We start from the raw sequence: 22,115 nt of genomic DNA, 5'->3' as shown, positions 1-22,115 counted from the left end.
TAGTGAAGGTGTAGTCCTAACTCATTTGGGCTTAATTTTCATTCCCTGATGACTATAGATATTGAGAATATTTTCATGTTTTTATTGACAATTCACATTTGTTTTTGCAAAGTATCTTTTCAGAACTTTTGCTGACTTTTAGTTGGGTTGTTGTCTTACTATTGTATTATAAGAGTTCTTTATGTCATAAAGAGTTCTTCATATTTAGGTAGAATTCCTTTGACAATATATAAATTGCAAATATTTTCTCCCTGTCATAGTTTGTCTTTCATTTTGTTAATGTTATTTTTTTTATTATTATTTTTTTTTAACGTTTATTTATTTTTGAGACAGAGAGAGACAGAGCATGAATGGGGGAGGGTCAGAGAGAGAGGGAGACACAGAATCTGAAACAGGCTCCAGGCTCTGAGCTGTCAGCCCAGAGCCCGACGCGGGGCTCGAACTCACGGACCACGAGATCATGACCTGAGCCAAAGTTGGTCGCCCAACCACTGAGCCACCCAGGCGCCCCTGTTAATGTTATTTTTTAAAGAGCATAGATTTTAAATTTAGATAAAGTACAGGTTTTGAGTTTTTTCTTTTATGGTTTGTGTTTTTTATTCCTTTTAAGAAATATTTCCTATCCCAAATTTGTGACTATTTTTCCCGTGTTTCCTCATAGAAGTGTTAAAACCTTAGCTTTTACATTTAGTCTATAATCCATTTTAAGTAATTTTCATGTATGTCACTGAAGGATTGACAGTACTCTTTTTTACATATGGATATCCAGTTTTTAAACATCATTTTGTGAAAACACTATATTTCTTCATTGAATTAATGGCATTTTTGTCCAACTTAATTGACCATGTAAGCGTAGTTCTATTTCTGCATTCTTTATCCTGTGGGATTAATTTATGTCTTCATCCTTATGCTGATGCCATACTGCCTTGATTACTTTAGCTTAATGGTAGGTCTTGAAATCAGATAGTGTAAATCCTCTGGTGTTTTTTGTTTGTTTGTTTTTTCCAAAATTGCTCTCACTATTCTAGGTTTGTTGCATATCCATATACATTTTGAGTCAACAAATTAATTTTGTGCTGGAGTTTTTATTGGAATTAAATACATACATTTAATGTAGAATTACCCTATTAATTATATACTATTAATATTACATAATATAGAATTAACATATGAATAATTTCTTCAGATAAATCTATAATAAATCTAGGAGAATTGATATCTTAATATGAGTCTTTTGACATATAAATGTATATATTTTCATTTATTATTTTAAGTTTCTCTAACCAATTTTTTTTATTGTATATTTTCTGATGGTATTGTAAATAGTATTGTATTTGAATTCCAATTTCCAATAGTTCACTGATGGCATAGAGAAATACAGTTGATTTCTTTGTATATTAAGATTGTATTTTGTGGACTTACTTGTTTAACGTGTGTCTCTAACAGCTTGTTGTTGACTCCACAGTTTTCTATGTTCACAATAAGGCCAATTGCTAATAAAGACAGATCTCTTCCTTTCTAATCTATATGTCTTTTTTGTTTTTCTTGTCTTATTGCATTGACTAGAACTTCTAGTACTATGTTGAATAGAAGTGTTCAGAGTAGGCATTGTTTCTGGTTTCCAAATTTAAGGGGAAAGCATTCAGTCTCTCATCATTAAGTATGATATTATCTGTAGTTTTTTCATAGATAGCCTTCATCAAGTAGAGGAAGTTCCTTTCAACTAATTGTTTGCTGAGCCTTTTTATTACTAATGGGTTTTGGAAAATGCTTTTTTGCATCTGTTGAAATGGGCATATTTCCCCCCTTTATTCTATTAATATGGCTAGTTATGTTGATTGACTTTCTCGTGTTAAACTAAACTTGCATTTGTGGGATAAATCTCACCTGGTATGATACATTATCCTTTTTTATATATTGTTGGATTTGATTGTCTAAAATGTTGTTAAAGCATTTTGCATCTGTGAGGAGTATTGGTCTGTAGTTTTATGTTTTCTTATAATTATGAGAGTAATGCTAGCCTCTTTTAAATGAGTTGGGAAGTGTTTCCAACTCCACCATTGTCTTTAAAATTTTGTATAAGAGAGGTATTATTTCCTTCCTAAATGTTTGATAGGCTTCACCAGTAAAGCTATGTACGTTTGGAAATTTATTTGGGGGGGGGCTATTTTTATCATAAATTTAATAAGTTTAATAGCTTTATGGTTATTTTGATTTTCTGTTACTTCTTGCTTCAGTTTTTGTAATTTTCAACTTTCAAGTAATTTGTCCATTTTACATAAGTTGCCAAACTTGTATTTAATGTCATTCATAATAATTCTCCTACTGTCCTGTTAACCTTTGTAAGAGATACCTGATCTTTAATTCTTTTTTTCAAGAACATTTATACATCTTTTTTATTAGATTAGCTTTAAAAGGAATTTGAGAGCTCTTTCATAATGAAACACTGCTTTTCAAATTGCATGACTTTATTGTCTATCTGTATATGAGTCCTGAAATTCTTTACATGGTGTTGATAAAGGTCTGGGTTTTACAACTGGTTACTGTGTTGAGTTAGAAGCTTCCTCTTCAATCAGGATTAAACATATATAGGCCACAAGTAGTTTTAAATTTGTTTTAAAAGAGTGCTGCTTGGTGACAAGCTAATGGTCCCACTTAAATGAGCAGATTTTAAATGGATATTTAAAAAAAAAATGGCTATTCTGGATTTCTTGATCCATTCACAGTGATCTCCAAGAAATTAAATAAAAAATTCCAAAAAATACACAATATAGATCTGCCTAGAAAGCACAATGTACAGATAGTATAATGTGACACTTTGTACAACTCAGAGTTAGATATTTGAATGACACAGGGGCTCCCAGATAAAAAGGCTGTTGCAGTACACCTTTGCAATCACACAGACCAGCTCCCGCCCCCAATCAACAGTACACAATTTCTACTAGACCTCAAAATGCTTTAAATCTTGACATTGGTAATTTGTGTCTTTCCCTTTGTTCATTGGCTCAAGTTTATTAATTTGATTGATGTTTTCAAAGAATCCGCATTTTGTTTCATTGATTCTTCTCTGTCATTTGTCCATTTTCTTTTTTACTGATTTTTGCTTTAATCTTTGTTTCCTTTATTTTACTTATTTTCATTTGATTTGGCTCTTCTTTTTAAAGATTCTTAATGTGGATGCTTAGAACACTGATTTTTAGACCTTTTTGTTATTTTCTAGTATAAACATTTAAGACCAATACAAATTCTTTTGGGGACCACGTTAGCTGCATCCCACAATTTTTGTATGTTCTGTTTATATTCAGTGTTGAAAATTTTCTGATTTCCTTTGTGATTTTTTTGGAGTCATGGATTATTTAGGAGAGTGTTGTTTGTTTTCCATATATTTGGAAACTTTTCCAATATCCCCTTGTTATTGATATCATATATAACTTTGTTGTGGTCAGAGAATCTAATTATTTATAGTCTTTTTAATTTATTGAGACTTGATTTTTGGACTACTGTCTGGTTTGTGTTGGTGAATGTTCTATGTGTCACTTAAAAGAATGTGTATTCCGCTATTGTGGGGTCAATTAGGTCAAATTGGTAGTATTTTTTAGGTCTTCTATATCTTTACTAATTTTTCTCTCTATTTTATTTGATGAATATATGTTGAAATTGTAACCATGGATTTGTTAATTCATCTTTTAATTCCATCTGTTTATGCTTTCTGTGTTATGGAGCTTTGTTATTGAATGCACAAAAATTAAGGATTGTAATTTTTTGGTGACTTAAACCCTCCATATGATCCATCTAGTATTCTTTTTTTCCTCTTGAAGAACTCCTGTTTACATTTCTTATAGTGCAAATCTGCTGGAAACCCCTGTGCCAATTACTGAAGCTCGTTTTTCAAGACTCTGCCCAGAACTCCCAGCTTAGTTAGTCTCCATGAGCATTGATCTCCACCTCTTCATCTCAGGAAAACCATTGGGCTTTGTTTAAATTCCTTCTCCCTGTGCCTGTGGCCCTTAATGGTCTTCAGGCAGAAAGCCAGGGTGAGCGTAAGGCTTATATAATTTGTTTCCCTTCTTTCAGGCACTACACCATCCTGAACCTTTTGTTGGTTGCCTAGTGTTTGAAATCAGTTGTTCAAAATATTTCTTCCAAGTTTCTAGTTGTCTGTGGGGAGAGTTGTCAGGTTAGCTGTCTGTCACTCCATCATGCCTGAAATAAGAATTCTCATTATGTATTTTTAAATAAAGAAAAATGTTAGAATTGCTGACATAAAAATAATTATAAAATGCCTTTGTTGCTTCTATAAACAATATGCTCATAGAACCTTCACAAACATAAAGTGGGATAATTATGAAAATGTAATAATTATAAGATACAAAAATGTAATTAACTTTGAAGTCTATTTTGTTAAGTTCCTTAAGCATGAAATAATTAAAATTATAGGGTAAATTAAATTTTAATAGTGAACCAAGTAGGAAGTATCTGTTTCAACTTTAAGATTTATATAAATATTACAAAATTGATTTTTGGATATGTAGATTTTATAATTTGTTTTGAAACTTAAAATTCATTCTTTATGCTTATAAGATAGAGTGCTAGGATTTGTGATCTCATAATTTTTCAGTAATATATTTTTGCCCTTAATATATTTATTGATTCTTATTTTGTTGAAAATGAGTAATTTCTTTCTTTTTTTTTTTTTTTTTTGAGAGAGAGAGTGCTAGCAAGGGAGGGGAAGAGGAAAGAGAGAGAGAGAGAGAGAGAGAGAGAGAGAGAGTGAATCTCAAGCAGTCTCCATGTTCAGTGTGGAGACCACTGCGGGCCTGAATTTACAACCATGAGATCACGACCTGAGCAGAAATCAAGAGTCACTCAGCCAACTGAGCAATCCAGGAGTCCTGAAAATCCATAATTTTAAAAGTAGTTCTTCTCAGGGTGCCTGGGTGGCTCAGTTGGTTGGGCGCCTGACTCTTGATTTCGGCTCAGGTCATGATCTCACAGTTTCATGAGTTTGAGCCTCATGTTAGACTTTGTGCTGACAGCGCAGAGCCTGTTTGGGATTCTTCCTCTCTTTCTGCCCTTCTCCTGCTTGCGATCTTTCTGTCTCTCTCAAAATAAATAAATACACATTACATTAAAAACATCTTTTTAATGTGTCTTTATTTTTGAAAGAGAGAGAGAGAGAGAGAGAGAGAGCGTGAGTGGGGGAGGGACAGAGAGAGAGGGAGACACAGACTCTGAGGCAGGCTCCAGGCTCTGAGCTATCAGCACAGAGCCAGATGTGGGGCTCAAACCCACAGTGAGATCATGACCTGAGCTGAAGTCAGACACTTAACCGACTGAGTCACCCAGGTGTCCTTAAATAAAATTTTTTAAAAGAGAAGTGTGCTCCTCTCCTCTATCTCAGCAGAATATTGACAACTAAACTCATTATTTTACTTTAACGTCATTCAATAAATGAAACCATATAATATGAAATTTAAATAGAGATGTTGTCAAGATTGCTGAATATTAAATAATTTAGTGTTATCCCAATATTTAAATAAAATTTGAAAATTTGCTAAAAGCAATTCAAAGAACCAAGAAGAATAACATTGATCAGATTTTTGTGTAAACTTTCTTTGCTTCCTGTACATACATGTATTTATTATAGCATGTAACTATTTTTTTAGTTGGCTTTTCCTACTGTACTATGAACTCAGATGAGGCATGGATTGTTTTTCCTGCTTATCTTTATTCTGCACTTATTCAGTATCTGGTCTAAGATAGCCATTCAGTAAATATTTATGGATGAAGAGAAATGTAGCTGAATTTTGAAAATGAAAAGCCGACATAGTTTATTATTTCCATTGTAAAACTGTTACGGTGGGAATTGGGAAATTTCCATCAATGAATATATGTGTTATCTTTTATGATTGTACTATGATACTAGCATCTTATGATTGAGTCAGCATTTCTTATTTGCCTTTATTTTATCATTTAAAAATAGGAAGTGAAGGCTCATTTCTTGTGAAAAGAAAATCCAATTCAATTAGTGTGGGAGAATTTTACCGAGATCGTGCCTTACAGCGTTGCTCACCAAATTTGCAGAGACATTCCAACTCATTGGTAAGTTATGATTAATTGTGATTATGTTGTGTGTTTTGTTATTGGTATTCTCTTGATAACTGAAATTATGTGTCAAAGCTAGGAGCTACTGGTACAGCAATTCCCTAATATTTGAAAACTTTATATAAAGAATATATATATATGTATATATATATGTATATATATGTGTATATACATATACGTATAAACCATTTTAAATGTACATTTCTTGAGCTTTTGGGACCATATGTGTACTAAGTACACTTCAAAATGATTTATCTTTTTTTTTTTTTTCAGAGCTCCGTATCTATGGAGCCCAGGCTAGGTCTCTCTGTCTTATGGTGTGGCTTGGTCCTCTGAGTACTTTTGCTGGAAGTCTTACAGTGATCCTTAAGGAAACCAGATAGGAAACTGTTCTCTTCGCTGCAAGAAATGATAGTGATTTTATTATAAATGTCTATTTGTTTAATAGGGACCCATTTTCGATCATGAAGATTTACTGAGGCGGAAAAGAAAAATATTGTCTTCAGATGACTCACTCAGTAAGTATTTGACAATAATCATAAATAAATAGATATTTTGAGGAGAATACAGTACTTTGTTAAATTTCCTCTGTTCAATTTTTTTGGTGTTAATTTCATCGTACATAACCTTCAAATTCTTTGTACCTGATGATATCACACACTGTAGAAAAATGAAATACAGTTAAAGATTTAGAACTTTACCTTTTACGATGCTATGTAGGACTGACTCTTTTATCCTTTCTACTACTTTCCTGAAATGCAAATAGTACCGTCACCAATGCAACTCTTCATCTCTTTCTGCAGGTCTATTGTTTTTTTTTTTTACACTACTAATACCATTTGATTAAATATGTATTATTTATTGTCCACCTCTGCCACTGGAATGTAAGCTCTGTAGTTTGTTTTCTACTGAATCTCCAGTGCCTGGAAGGGATCCTGACAGTAGTAGGTGATCAGTAAATATTTACCAAGTGAACTTAAATTACTTGCTTATGTTTCCATTGTTTGTTTGTTTTTGACAAAAGGGTCATCAAAACTTCAATCCCATATGAGGCATTCAGACAGCATTTCTTCCCTGGCTTCTGAGAGAGAGTATATTACATCATTAGACCTTTCAGCAAATGAACTAAGAGACATTGATGCCCTAAGCCAGAAATGCTGTATAAGTGGTCATTTGGAGCATCTTGAAAAGCTGGAGCTTCACCAGAACGGACTCACGAACTTTCCACAACAATTGTGTGAAGTAAATTTAATTTATCCTTATTACTCTCAGGATATTTGAAGAGCTTTTGCAGTTTGATCTAATTTGCATGGTTAAATCTTTACAAAGAAGGATTGCTTCATTGGATAGTAATTCCCCCTTTCTGGTAGTTGTCACATTAGTATCAGTCTATGTGGTGTTCAAGAACATCTTTGAGGATGGGGACCTGATGAAAAGGAACGCTAGGTTCTGTCCTGATGATACATGTGTACATGGTAGGATGTATCAAGGCTATACCTTCAGTTATTTACTTCTAGAAGACAACTTAAACTGTTTAAAGTAGGTAGACTGTTACACCTGGTTTAGTGGCACTGGCTCTGGCTTAGCTACCAGCTGTTTAACAATAAGTGTTACTTTGGCTGCTCTAAGCTTTCATTTCCTTACCTGCAGAAATACAGAGGCTCAGCTAAACCATCCGTAAGGCATTTATTGAGTTTTAAAATTATATGAGACTTAAAAGTTGATTCTTTTTGTTCAGAGTTCCTATTTTCTTTTTTTTTTTTTCAACATTTTTTTATTTATTTTTGGGATAGAGAGAGACAGAGCATGAACGGGGGAGGGGCAGAGAGAGAGGGAGACACAGAATTGGAAACAGGCTCCAGGCTCCGAGCCATCAGCCCAGAGCCTGACGCGGGGCTCGAACTCACGGACCGCGAGATCGTGACCTGGCTGAAGCCGGACGCTTAACCGACTGCACCACCCAGGCGCCCCAAGAGTTCCTATTTTCAAAAATTAAAGTATTAAATGATCTGCCAATAGAATAGTCCTCTGAATATTTGTTCATCATTTTTATGTACTGTAGACAAGAGCCAAAGATACATTGATGAATTAAAATAATCTTAATAAAATATTTAAATTATTAAACTGAATTCTTAGACTGAACTGCAAAATTTGATGAAAAAACTGTATTTTTCTTCCCTTTTCTCACCTATAAAGCTTACGATAATTTTGAGACTTTTTAAAGCAACATTAACGTTGCGTTTTTTAAGTATATTTAAGTGGTGTCTTTCCTTTACAGTGTGTGTATTTGGAGAAAGGGAGGACAGTCTTCTTGCAACCCATGTCTGAAATGTGTTCACTCTCTCCTTCTCCCCCTCTTCGCCAGTCTAAATCCACCAAGTCACAAGGGTCCTTACCCTTTTCTTTTCTTCTCCTCTTCATCCCTCCAGACCAGGTTGGCTACACACCCGATTTACATTTCCATGGCATCCATGTTTTTCCCCCAGTGCTCATTCACTTATAAATTTTGATCTAAGGTATATTCTCTTCACTAAATTGTCAACTTCCTGAGAACAGGAACTGTTTCAGGCTTGTTCATGTCTGTTCTCAGTGCCTCATAATGTCTTCCATACAGTAGAGCCTTAACAGATGATTATTGAATTAATTCATGAAGGAATTAATGACTGACACTTGGTACACCTTCAATAAGGATTAGTTACAGAGTAAGTAAAATAGGACTAGAATATAGCTTAGCTAAAAAAAAAGAGGATTTGAAAAGAGCATGACAGGTTGAAAAACATCAGGGTATTTAAAGACCAGACCAGCTCAGAATCTCTTAAGGAAATTTTAAATTGGCACCAATAGATGGCAGTTTTTAAAATCACCGCTTGAGGGGCGCCTGGGTGGCGCAGTCAGTTAAGCGTCCGACTTCAGCTCAGGTCACGATCTCGCCGTCCGTGAGTTCGAGCCCCGCGTCAGGCTCTGGGCTGATGGCTCGGAGCCTGGAGCCTGCTTCCGATTCTGTGTCTCCCTCTCTCTCTGCCCCTCCCCCGTTCATGCTCTGTCTCTCTCTGTCTCAAAAATAAATAAACGTTAAAAAAAATAAAAATAAATAAAATAAAAAAAATAAAATCACCGCTTGTAGGTGTCTATGCCAAAAAATTTCCTGGTTATAATTTGGGAATGAATAATGTAAAAATACATTTTTTTGAATAATCTGGTAGGATCTGAAACAGTGATAGATATTTTGAAACAACTTCTGGGGCAAAGATCCATTAATATAAACTTTATAATCATGTCAAACTCTAGATTTCTGTGAGGATAAATATATTGGTATATAACGAAGAGCAGAGAGAAGAGATTATTTTTTATATTGTAGCCCTTTGACGACAATCCATACCAAAGATTTAAAACATTGACATATAAATGGAAAGTTTCTTATTGTCATGGTAAAATTAGAAAGTGCTTAAAAATGGAAAATAGGGATTTGAAACAAAAAGTTTTATAAAAAAGAGGAAGTCCTAAAATGAAACCTGTATACAATGACTACTCTTTTGGTTAAGTCATATTTATATTAAAATGTGTAACAGTTTCTAAAAGCTAGTATTTAAAAATGTATTCCCAGGATTGTGGCATACTGTTTATTCATTAATTAATTCAAATATTTGTTGAGGCTTATTCTGCTTCCATTTCACTCTTTGCGGGAATAATTTGCAAAAACAAAACAAAACTGAAATAAGCTCTTAACCCTGTTTTTCTGAATTGCTTTTGACAGTTACCTGTTATGTTTTCCTGGTTTTTACCCATTTAATAGCAGGGATGGTTGGATTAGTCATTATACTGAGGCTCTCTGATGGATTGTGTTTTCAGGTTTTTGGAAAATTTTTAAATTTTTTTTTTTTCAACGTTTATTTATTTTTGGGACAGAGAGAGACAGAGCATGAACGGGGGAGGGGCAGAGAGAGAGGGAGACACAGAATTGGAAACAGGCTCCAGGCTCTGAGCCATCAGCCCAGAGCCCGATGCGGGGCTCGAACCCACGGACCGCGAGATCGTGACCTGGCTGAAGTCGGACGCTTAACCGACTGCGCCACCCAGGCACCCCTTTGGAAAATTTTTTTTTTTTTAATTTTTTTTTTTCAACGTTTATTTATTTTTGGGACAGAGAGAGACAGAGCATGAACGGGGGAGGGGCAGAGAGAGAGGGAGACACAGAATCGGAAACAGGCTCCAGGCTCCGAGCCATCAGCCCAGAGCCCGACGCGGGGCTCGAACTCACGGACCGCGAGATCGTGACCTGAGCTGAAGTCGGACGCTTAACCGACTGCGCCAGCCAGGCGCCCCTTAATGGTTCTAGTTACCAGCGGTATGGAAGGCAGAAATATTAGCTAATTTGAAGTTTTTCAGATGGTTTTCAGATGGTTAGAGAATTTTAAAATATTGTCTTTCCAGACCCTGAAGTGTTTGACACATTTGGACTTGCACAGTAATAAATTTACATCATTTCCCTCTTACTTGTTGAAAATGAATTGTATTGCCAACCTTGATATCTCTCGAAACGACATCAACCCCTCAGTACTTTTGGATCCTGCAGTGAAGTGCCCAACCTTGAAGCAGTTTAACTTGTCATATAATCAGCTGTCTTCTTTTCCTGAGAACCTTGGTGATGTGGTAGAGAAATTGGAACAGCTCATTTTAGAAGGGTAAGAAAGGGGCTCATTAAATACAAAAGGGTTGCCTTACATTGAAGTTTCATAAGAATGACAAAATATGCTGACATTATTTCTATAGTAATGGGTTTTAAACCATAATATGAGAAGAGACTGAGGGAATTAATATTATAGTTTCTATCAGTTGACTTAAATTTTTACAACTAATTTAAAACTTAATCAGTCTGCTTTGATGCTATTCTTTGAAGGCAAATTTTTTTGATTTTTTTCTTCAAAGCATATGAATTTATGCAATTTAATCCTCATTTTGTTTCTTATAACTAGAAATAAAATATCAGGAATATGTTCCCACTTAAGCCTGAAGGAACTGAAAATTTTAAACCTTAGTAAAAACCACATTACATCCCTATCAGAAGATTTCCTTGAGGCGTGTCCTAAAGTGGAGAGTTTCAGTGCCAGAATGAATTATCTTGGTAAGTATCCTGTGGGAATCTCCTTTTAACCAGTATTAGAGGATGAGTCATACATGGACATTTCAGGTGTGGATATAAAGGTGGCATTTCAATTTAAATGTAATGGGGGAATTTCAGATATAAAGTTAACAGGTCAGTGATTAAAAAAAATGAGTTTTCAAGCCATGAAAACGTGGAAGAAACTTAAACGCATATTGCTGCATGAAAGAAGCCAATCTGAAGAGGCTACATGCTATATGATTCCAACTATATGACATTTTGGATAAGACAGAACTGTGGGGACAGTAAAATAACCAGTGATGGTCAGGAGTTTGGAGGGAGGGACAGAGGAATGAGGAGGTGAGTGGGATTTTTGGGACAGTGAAACTATTTTGTGTGACGCTGTAAAGTGGGTACGTGTCATCATACGTTTGTCCTAGAGGACATACAACATGAAGAGTGAACTTCATTGTAAATGATGACTTTTAGTTAATAATAATGTATTAATATTGGCTTACCAATTATAACAAATACATCAAGCTATGCAAGTTATTAGTCATAAGAATAAAAATGTGTGTGTGTGGGGAGGGGGAGTGATGGTGAAGAGAGAAGGGCTTTAAGGGAACTCTTTGTACTTTCTGCTCAATTCTTCTGTACACCTGAAGCTACCCTAAAAACTAGTTTATTTTTAAATTCTAAAACATAAAAAATGTTTAATACTGAAAAAATTTTCAATTTAAAAAATTACAGCAGATTGCTGTTGTCATAGACTAAAATGACATTTCCTTGGACTCCCAGATAGTCCTTTATACTGTGGTTCATTTTAGTCTGGAAAACTAAAAATGCATATGGCTGCATGAACTGGTTGAAGCCAGAATACTGAGTGCCCAACTGAGGTTTACTCAATTTTTTGGATTATAAATATAGTTACTGTTATTATTTCTTTTAGAAATAAAATTAATCAGTTAACAGTTTTCAAATTAGTAAGGTTAATGTGTATTCATTGAGCACTTGCTCTGATACTAGAAGATATTCTAGTAATACAGAATATGATCATCACTTTTATTAAAAGTTGGGGAATACTCCATTTTCTCTTAGCATGTGAGATAGCAGGGAATTATGTTTATCTGAACATAAGTTCAGTAGTCTATCTGAACATTCTAGTATTAAGGGACAAAATACTTTTATGGAAATAAATGGGGACTCCCCATATTTTATCTTCCTCAAGAAGATAAAAGGAGGCCACGTGCACCTTCCCATCCATGTATACTGACTGACTCTGTAAAATACTTTTTAATGCTGCTTAAAAGCAGAATACAATTTGACATATCCTAAAATATTTTATTTTGTTGGAACTTTCAGAAGCTAGTAATGATAAAAGCTGTGTAAATTTGTATAATATTTTCTTCCTTTCTCCCTTCTACTAGGCCTTTTGAATATTGCCCATTTTCCTACTATGGACCTGAAAATGGGGAATAGAGTGGTTCCCTCTCTAATGAGCAAAGAAAACCCAGTCTCTGTCCTTAGGGAATAAGTAGTTAGGTTCAGAAGACAGGCATTCAGTAACTAAGCTAAGTGTTGTGAGGAAAAGTTGAGGATGCTACTGGGGTACCTCGGTGGGGAGTGGAGGCTCATATCCAGCCTGTGGAGACAGGGAAAGGTTTCTGTGTCTCTGACACTTAAGTTGGATCTGGAAAGAAGAGCATCCCAAGAAACCTGAGGCTTGATTCATACGTCATCTCAGCTGAATCTCATAAAAATCCTATAGGGTAGGATAGGTATGATCTCTGATCGACTGAGATTTTTGTGTGACATAGAGGTGTAGAATGAATTAACTAGTTGTAGTGGAAACTTGAATATAACCAAGTTCAAAAATCTGTTTGCTTTGCACCACAACAACTGTGTAGTTTTAGGGTCTTTCATTTAGAAAGATGCCCTAGGAAGGTGATATCTGAGCAGAACCACTAACCATTACAAATAATCCCAAGTGAAATATAGTTTCAGTCCTTTGACTTTATGAGTGTCTTTTCCATACAGCATCTGAACCTCTTAATTCTTAAGAGGAGAATCATTTATTTTGCCACAAATACTTTTCAGATATAGGTAAAAAATAATAGCATGTTCCTTTTCAGCCTCTCAGGAAAACAGCTTCGAGCAGTGTTTTGGAACACTTTGACTCTTGAAGATTTTACTAGAGAAAATATAACCCATTGAAAATGCTAAGAAGTAATTTCTCAAGCCACTTGCATAGAACCATAGAGCTTTAGATATCTGAAGAATCTCAGAATTCATCTAGTGTAGCTGCACTATTTTACAGATAAAAAATAGGCTGAATGATTTGCTCATTTTCCAAAATTGTGTCCACAGAGTTTTATTTATTATACTTCATACTGTATTTCCTTTTTGGAAGTTCATAAAATATATGAGAATATTGAGGACGCTGAGATATTTCACCTTATTTTACTTAAATGTTTCCCCAATCTCTTAAGATCATATGATCAAAGAATACTTTTATTAAGTAACATCCACTGTTGTTGCATAGAACACTCTTTATTAGGTGGTACTGTAAAGAATTTTTATCTTTACGTTGTATTGTGTATTAGTTTTCAAAGTGTTTTGTTATATTTACTTAAGAGTAATATGAATTAATTTATAATTTATGTACACATAATATCACATAATTTGGAATGAATATTCTAATAATTTTTACTCTGTACAGATGTTGGGCAGAGATTTGTGTTCAGATAATTGTTTAGATTTCAGATGAAAATATTCTTATAAGGATGGTGTATTATTTTAATGTTCAGTGTTAGGAGTAAGGATATTACCTTATTTTAAAAGTCAGCATGAAAATGGAAATTGAATTAAGTGACAGGTCCTTGGTAGCTGTTCTTACTGTCAAATCTAATGGAAATCTAGTTAAAATGATTAAAATGTCCCTTATCTCACTTTTATTTTCTTTTAGCTGCTGTGCCTTTTTTGCCTTCTTCTCTGACAAGCCTAAAATTGTCCCAAAACAGATTTACATGTGTTCCTGAAGCAATTTTAAATCTTCCACAGTAAGTTTGCTATTTTAATTTTAAAACCACATGAGCTGGAACAAAGCCCTCGGAAACATGGTTTTCATTTAGGCATATCAATTAATTTATAATTCATAATTGATTTCTAAAGCTATTCAGTTTAATGTTCTTAAATCTATGAATGTTTGTTTTTTACTAGGCAAAACACCCAAGTTGCTATTTGTGTTTTCTTTAACTTTTATATCAGGGTGCTATTGTTTTGAAACAATTTAATGTTAATTAATGTTTGCACCATTACAAATAATTGAGGTTATAGCGGCTATCGCTTTAACTTTAAAATTTTGCTTGCTCTCAGAGGTTGATATGCTACTAAGATATTATTAACTTTGAAATTATACTTATGTTTGAGTAAAAACTGGAGAAAGAGTGGTTCCCTCACTAATGAGCAAAGCAAACCCAGTCTCTGTCCTCAGGGAATAAGTAATTAGGTTGAGAAGACAGGCATTCAATAACTAAGCTACATGCTGTGAGGAAAAGTTGAGGGTTATACAAGGGTACCTCGGGGAGGATCTCATCCAGACTGTGGAGGCAAGGAAATGTTTGGCGAAGACATTTTTGGTGAGGATTAGGACAATTTATATAGCTCTAGGTATTTGGGGATGTTTCTAGTTAGTTTCATTAAAAAAATGAAAGCTTTCTATGTTATCTTAGATACCATTATAACTGTGTTGTATATATTATAAACCAAATCCATAAGTGTATATGTGCAAATATATAGGCAAATAATGTATAGGCAAATAATATATAGGCAAATAATGTATAGGCAAATAATGCTTAGTTATAATCTAGCCATAGAAGATGTCAAACAGACATATAATAATTAATTTCAATCTGGCTTTAGAATGTGTTAGACACTGTTTTAAGTGCTCAGTGGTGGATGCTGCCTTTAATTGTCCTAATAAAACTGGAAATAGGTGCTGTTATTATCTCCACTTTATAATGAAAATATTATTTTATTAAAGAGATGAAGTAACTTGCCTAAAGTCACAATTCTTAAACTCTGGTGGCTCAACCTTCTAGTCTTAACTCATGTATACAGGCACCTCTAGAATACAGGTGGTCTTATATTTTAAACATAATATGTTCCTGGGGTGCCTGGGTGGCTCAATCAGTTGAGCGTCTGACTTTGGCTCTGGTCATGATCTCATGGTTTGTGAGTTCAAGTCCCGCGTTAAGCTCTGTGCTGACAGCTCAGAACCTGGAGCCTGTTTCAGATCTGTGTCTCCCTCTCTCTCTGCCCCTCCGCCACTCGTGCTCTGTCTCTCTCTCTCTCTCTCTCAAAAATAAATAAACATTAAAAAATAAAAATAAAAAAACATAATATGTTCCTGAAAATGTGTTTGAAAGTCAAATATTTATGAAAGTTAATTAGTAGATATATTACTATAAAGGTTTCTTCCCAAATAACTAAAAATATTATTCGGTCCTTAATTACTCTATACTTTTAGACAACATCTCCAGATATACATTTCTAGCATTTTATATATATTTCTTTAGAACAATTTTCTGTGAAACAAAAGAATATGCAGTTGGCCAGCTTAAGTTCCCATTGAGGCTAAAAAGGATTGCTTTTGAACAGTCTGATGATTCTTGGCTTTATCTAAGTTGTATGGTTTGTTAGATATTCACATCTTTTCTCTAAAACAGTCCAATTAATTTTCTTATTTTCACACATCTTTGTGAGACAGTTAGGGCAGAATCCAGGATAATTGTAAAATGAGAGCAAAAACGTGTAGACCTGAACCTTGGTGTAGAAGGTTGTACGACTACGTGAGCTTAGGTAGAACCAATTCATCATGGTTCAGATATGCTGCATGAAAGGGGTCAGTATATAACTGCAAAAGTCCAGGCAACCTTTACATGGTCAAATATATCACCATCACTGACTGTGTATTCTTCCTACACATGTACGCTTATATGTGACATGTGTTTTTCTGTCGTTTCCTGCAAACTTTGGGGAGTGTATTCCTGCATGAAAGCAACCAATTTGCATTGGGCCTACCACATGCAAGACATCATGTTCAGTGTTGAGATACTTATCATACTGAGACAAGCTGTTAAAAGGTTATGCCCCTGCATGTTATTAATTAGCTCCAGGACATAACCTCTGAAGAATCCTCCCAGTAACGAGGTAAATTGAAAAGAGAAGTGGGGAGCTACATATTTGTAACCCTTGTATAGAAGGCATATTTATAAATCTTGTATAGAAATGACCATTTTTGCCTTTGTTAATTATGATTTCTCATGCATCATAAACATTGGTAAACACTTGGCTCTTTCATTCTAAGATTGACATTTTCATGGTTCTGAAGTAAGGAAATTATGCTTCAGTTTTGTTTTTAATGGTCCTTATTCATTTAAATGTTGTTCCTAGTGAGACATACTTTTTTCTAGCCCATATATGTCTCTATGAACACACAAGAACACATGCATACTTAAATATAAATAATGTTAGTTTTAAAGTTGTTTCTCTGGTGAAAATTGCTTGTGATATTATCTCACATGTTGTGGAAGCACTAATTTGGCTTTTATGTTGACATTGTATTGTTCTAGCTTACGGTCCTTAGATATGAGCAGCAATGATATTCAATATCTACCGAGTCCTGCACACTGGAAATCTTTGAACTTAAGGGAACTCTTGTTCAGTTTTAATCAGATCAGTGTCTTGGACTTGAGCGAAAAAGCACATGTATGGTCAAGAGTAGAGAAACTGCATCTTGCTCATAATAAACTGAAAGAGGTAAGAGGTCATCCTATTTGTTTAAAATGATTGCCGATTTAATAATGTGCTTTTGTGATTTGAAAACATCACGGATTGGCCATTTTGAAATCTGTTTGATATTTCTTATCTTTGAATAACATCCAATCCTACCATGAAGTAAATGGGCATATTAGCGTAGGTTAACTTTCTTAAAAATCACTTTGTGTTCTAGTTTTGAAGAATTATATGGATATATATATTTAATTATGAATATGTGTAATGCTCTAAGTGTTTTATTTTTCGCTAAATCTCTGATCTCATCACAGACTCAGATACTCTATATTTCCCAAGTTGTTGCTGAGCCGTACGCAGTATGTGTTTTTCAGCTGACTTTCCTATTTTCTTAAACTTGTGCATGCCTCCATCATGCTGCCCTTTACCCCAGTGGGTCAGCCTTCTTTGCTTCACTCCATTGCCTCTGTTGTAAATCTAAAACTGATTTTTCCATTCATCCGAGAAAAAAAATATATTTTTGCCAACTTCAAGTTTTTTTGTATATGAAAGGCAAAAAGAATTAAGTTCAGAAAAACTGTGGGGGCACCTGGGTGGCTCAGTCAAGTGTTCGACGTCATTCCAGGTCATTATCTCACTGTTCATGAGTTCAAGCCCTGCATCAGGCTCTGTGCTGAAAGCTCAGAGCCTGGAGCTTGCTTCAGATTCTGTGTCTCCCTCTCTCTCTGCCCCTCTCCTGCTCACACTCTGTCTCTCTCTCAAAAATAAACATTAAGGGGCGCCTGGGTGGCACAGTCGGTTAAGCGTCCGACTTCAGCCAGGTAACGATCTCGCGGTCCGTGAGTTCGAGCCCCTCATCAGGCTCTGGGCTGATGGCTCAGAGCCTGGAGCCTGTTTCCGATTCTGTGTCTCCCTCTCTCTCTGCCCCTCCCCCGTTCATGCTCTGTCTCTCTCTGTCCCAAAAATAAATAAACGTTGAAAAAAAAAAAATAAAAAAAAAAAATAAATAAACATTAAAAAAAAATTTAAAAAAAGAAACTGTGAATATTTTTTGCTACTTTTTTTTTTTTATTTTGTCAGCAAATCAATGTTTTCTGTTGTAAAAGTAATGCACACTGCTTAACAATTTGGAAGAGGAAAAAATAAAAAGACCCCCTACCAGGATACTACCTAAAGTGTAAACATTTAGTTATATTTTTAGAACATTATGTTGTATGTAAGTTTATAACTAGATCTTTATAGTTTTACTGAAGAACATAGTGTAAAGGAACAGACTGAAGTCACAGATGACTGGATTTAGATAAATATAAAAAACTTCTTTACTTTCAGTGTTGTGAGGAGGAGATGTTTACCAAGGGAGAATGGGTCTTTAAACATTATAAATAAGTGATATATATTGTTTTGGGTAAGTCATTTATACTTGCATATATTTGTATTGACAACTATGACAGATTCTGCTGAGAGATTATTCAAGTTGCAGATAGGCTCTCTGAGCCTTTCTCATTTCCTAGTAAGCACCTTGTTTCTTGGCAACACACGTCTTCCTTCCTACCAACAGGATTTGCCCTTTTTTTTTTTTTTTTATCTCATTAAGATTCCTCCTGAGATTGGCTGTCTTGAAAACCTGACCTCCTTTGATGTCAGTTACAATCTGGAACTGAGATCCTTTCCTAATGAAATGGGGAAATTAAGCAAAATATGGGATCTTCCTTTGGATGAACTACGTCTTAATTTTGATTTTAAACATATAGGATGTAAAGCCAAAGACATCATAAGGTTAGATAATTTTATTTCCATTTTTAAAATTAAGTTTGCTTCAGATGTTTTTTAGTCTGTGACTTCGATGGATATAATAGTTATGATTTAGGAAATAATACATAGTACTGTTTCATGGTAATATGCTATGTGTCATTTGCCTTTTATTTAATAAATGGGTTCATTTGGTGCCACTGAAGAGCTTTTCATTTTCTCCTAGCCAAGCTGATGTGGAGAGAATGGCTTTCCCTTCTTATCCATGCTTTTCATTAGAAATGGACTCTAAAAGGAAATTATGGCTATTTGGTCTCTTGTTACAAATATATGTTCTAAAGAAATAGTGCAAAGTATAATGACTTCTCAAGCTGCATTTCATATAGTGAATAGTTACCATGTGTCTGTTCTATCTTAAAGCATTATAGATACTTAAATGATATAAAATTACTAACTTCGATTTTGCCTGTGAGGGTGAATAACCTACTAACCCTGGCCATTTTTGAAACCACCAGAGCTCTCCAGACATCACTGCTTGTGGTCTTCACACATTATGAACTTCAAATATCTTTGGTAATGGACTGTATCTTACTCTCTGTCACCACTTCAGTGTGTCAGTCTTACTATTACCTACTTGTAAAGTTATTTAATCCCATTTCCACCAAATTACTCCTATCTATATTTATCTTGCAGGCTTCAGCTCATTTGTCACCTCTCTGTATCCATGACTTGACTATAATATCCAGCAGGGCAGGGACCATGGCTGCATTCACTCATAGTGTGATTCTTGTCACCTAACACAAAGCCTGGCATATAATTGATCATTGTTGAATTACCAGTGAACTACATACTTACTTAATTCTTTTATGCTTAAATTTTCTTAAATTACATTTAACTTTTTATCTTTTTATGAGGAAAGCTTTGGTTTTCTGTTCCCCTAGACTTGATTTAATTTGCAAAGAAAGGCTTTGTCACTAGCTAAACTAAACATGACTACCTTTTATTCTACCTGATTGTTTCCCATGATTTTCTCTCCTGAAACTGGATAGATGTTCAAATTAAAATTGGTTCAATTCTTGGTAAACATTTAGCAGAACTACTTTTTAATGTATTATGCTATATGATGAAGCCACTATATCTACTTGTAAATGTGTTTAACATTTTGAGTAGGGGAGACTGGAGTACTTTAGAAATTGTAGGCATCATTTCCTTTTTTGAAGGATGACTTTTTCAAAGTGTGCTGACTTCTTACTAGACATTTGGGCCATCGATATTCTTGCTTATTGATAATAAAAACAGAGGGGCGCTTGGGTGGCTCAGTCGGTTGAACGTCCGACTTCGGCTCCGGTCATGATCTCGCAGTCGGTGAGTTCGAGCCCTGCGTCGGGCTCTGTGCTGACAGCTCAGAGCCTGGAGCCTGTTTCAGATTCTGTGTCTCCCTCTCTCTCTGCCCCTCCCCTGCTCATGCTCTGTCTCTTTCTGTCAAAAATATATAAACACTAAAAAAATTAAAAAACAAAAACAAAACAGTGTAAGTTGTATGTGAGAAAATGATTTCAATAATAACAGGCACAATATCTGATCTGTCAGGTTGTATTTTCTCAAGCATCGAATTAAATCATGAAAAGTAATGATGCCTTTTGTTCAGATCCTTGAGAATGTTGGTCAGAATCCTATTAGATTCTGGATCTAATGGATCAGTCAATATTCCTTAAAATTGACATATTACTTATTTTGCTCCTTTAATTTTAGTTTTTAATGTTTATTCATTTTTGAGAGACAGAGAAAGAGCACGAGCAGGGGAGGGGCAGAGAGAGAGGGAGACACAGCATCTGAAGCAGGCTCCAGGCTTTGAGCTGTCAGCACAGAGCCCGACATGGGGCTCGAACTCATGGACCATGAGATCATGACCTGAGACTAGGTCGGACACTCAACCGACTGAGCCACCCAGGTGTCTCAGTTTTGCTCCTTTAAATTTAAACTGTGGCAACATTTCAACATAGTTAAAAATATGACTTTCTATATCCAACATATTTTTAAGAACAATTTAAAATCTAGTATTAATTTAAAGGTGGTTTGCTTAGCTACCTACACCACTTCGAATTAGTTTCAATTATTTTTTTCATTAAGATTGTTAGAAAAAGCAACATATTATCTGCTGATAGTATAATAGTTTACATGTATTAATTTATAACATAACCAATATGTTCTCAGTTTCCATTTGTACTATATATATGTATGTATGATATATATGAATGTATACATTATATATACAATATATAGTATATATACAGTATATATACATACACACACACACACACACAGGCACATATAATATATCCAGTGAGACCTCACTATCAAAGTTTAGTATAACAGTACGCATATATACTCTATCTTCATTCTCTGTCATAGGGGCTTTGTAAAATTTTATACCTTGTAATTTTTAGGGTTTTATCTGTGTTATTTAAAGAAATTCATATATATATATATGTATACACATATATATATGCATATATATACACACAATGCTAATTACTTCATAATTATTAGCATTCTAATTAGTGCTGCAAACATATTTTGATTATTTCTGGTGATAGTATAACAGGTCATTTTTTTGATAATGCTACCAGTCATTATCAACTACATTAACATCGCTCACAAAATATATGCACTAACAGTGTGTTGAAAGACATGTGCCCTTATTAGGTCCATGAGCTAAGCACTGTTTGGCACTATATTTTAGAACAGTCTGGTATTTTAAAAATTTCAACACCTAAGAATTCACCTATATCTTAAGTAGCAGTGTTAAGCAGCTTATTATTTTACTTTTGTCTTTCAAATACCAGGTTTCTTCAGCAGCGGTTAAAAAAGGCTGTGCCCTATAACCGAATGAAGCTTATGATTGTGGGAAATACTGGGAGTGGTAAAACCACCTTATTGCAGCAACTAACGAAAAGCAAGAAATCAGATCCTGGGGTGCAAAGCGCCACAGTTGGTATAGATGTGAAGGACTGGCCTATCCAAATAAGAGGCAAAGGGAAGAAAGACCTCATTCTAAATGTGTGGGATTTTGCAGGTATTTCTTTCACTAGAATGTTTTATTCACGTTTATCTTTTACTTAGGACAGGGATTTAAAAGCCGAGATTTTGTTCCAGTACTGCAACGAGACCTGGTGGATTCTACAGAATTATTCCAAAGCCATTTACTTCTAATTTTACCCTTGCCACCAGGGTGAATTCCATGGAGGGAAATGTTAGGAACCAATAGGAGCCAGCTAAAGCTTAAATACTTGGTTTGGTAGCTGACATATATGCTGAAGCTTGTCAATCCCTAGTAAAAACCCAGTATAGTCTTCTAAACATGGTC

General features: G+C 34.8%; 1 protein-coding gene across 2 annotated transcripts in view; it reads left to right on the top strand.

The window, feature by feature from the left end:
• The window catches only part of LRRK2 (leucine rich repeat kinase 2), a 138,936-nt gene that overhangs the window by 58,068 nt on the left and 58,753 nt on the right, over positions 1-22,115 (top strand). For both annotated transcript variants that reach the window (XM_086713648.1, XM_086713649.1), the window contains 9 exons: positions 5,984-6,102; positions 6,554-6,623; positions 7,130-7,347; positions 10,537-10,787; positions 11,079-11,227; positions 14,172-14,265; positions 16,840-17,026; positions 18,594-18,775; positions 21,595-21,824. In XM_086713648.1, coding sequence (XP_086569774.1) covers positions 5,984-6,102; positions 6,554-6,623; positions 7,130-7,347; positions 10,537-10,787; positions 11,079-11,227; positions 14,172-14,265; positions 16,840-17,026; positions 18,594-18,775; positions 21,595-21,824 — 1,500 coding nt within the window. The remainder of the gene's footprint in view (positions 1-5,983; positions 6,103-6,553; positions 6,624-7,129; positions 7,348-10,536; positions 10,788-11,078; positions 11,228-14,171; positions 14,266-16,839; positions 17,027-18,593; positions 18,776-21,594; positions 21,825-22,115) is intronic.

Source organism: Puma concolor, chromosome B4 (genome assembly GCF_028749965.1).
Source record: "Puma concolor isolate L17-30 chromosome B4, mPumCon1.1.hap2, whole genome shotgun sequence".
NCBI lineage: Eukaryota > Metazoa > Chordata > Mammalia > Carnivora > Felidae > Puma > Puma concolor.
This window is presented reverse-complemented; position numbering and strand designations above follow the sequence as displayed.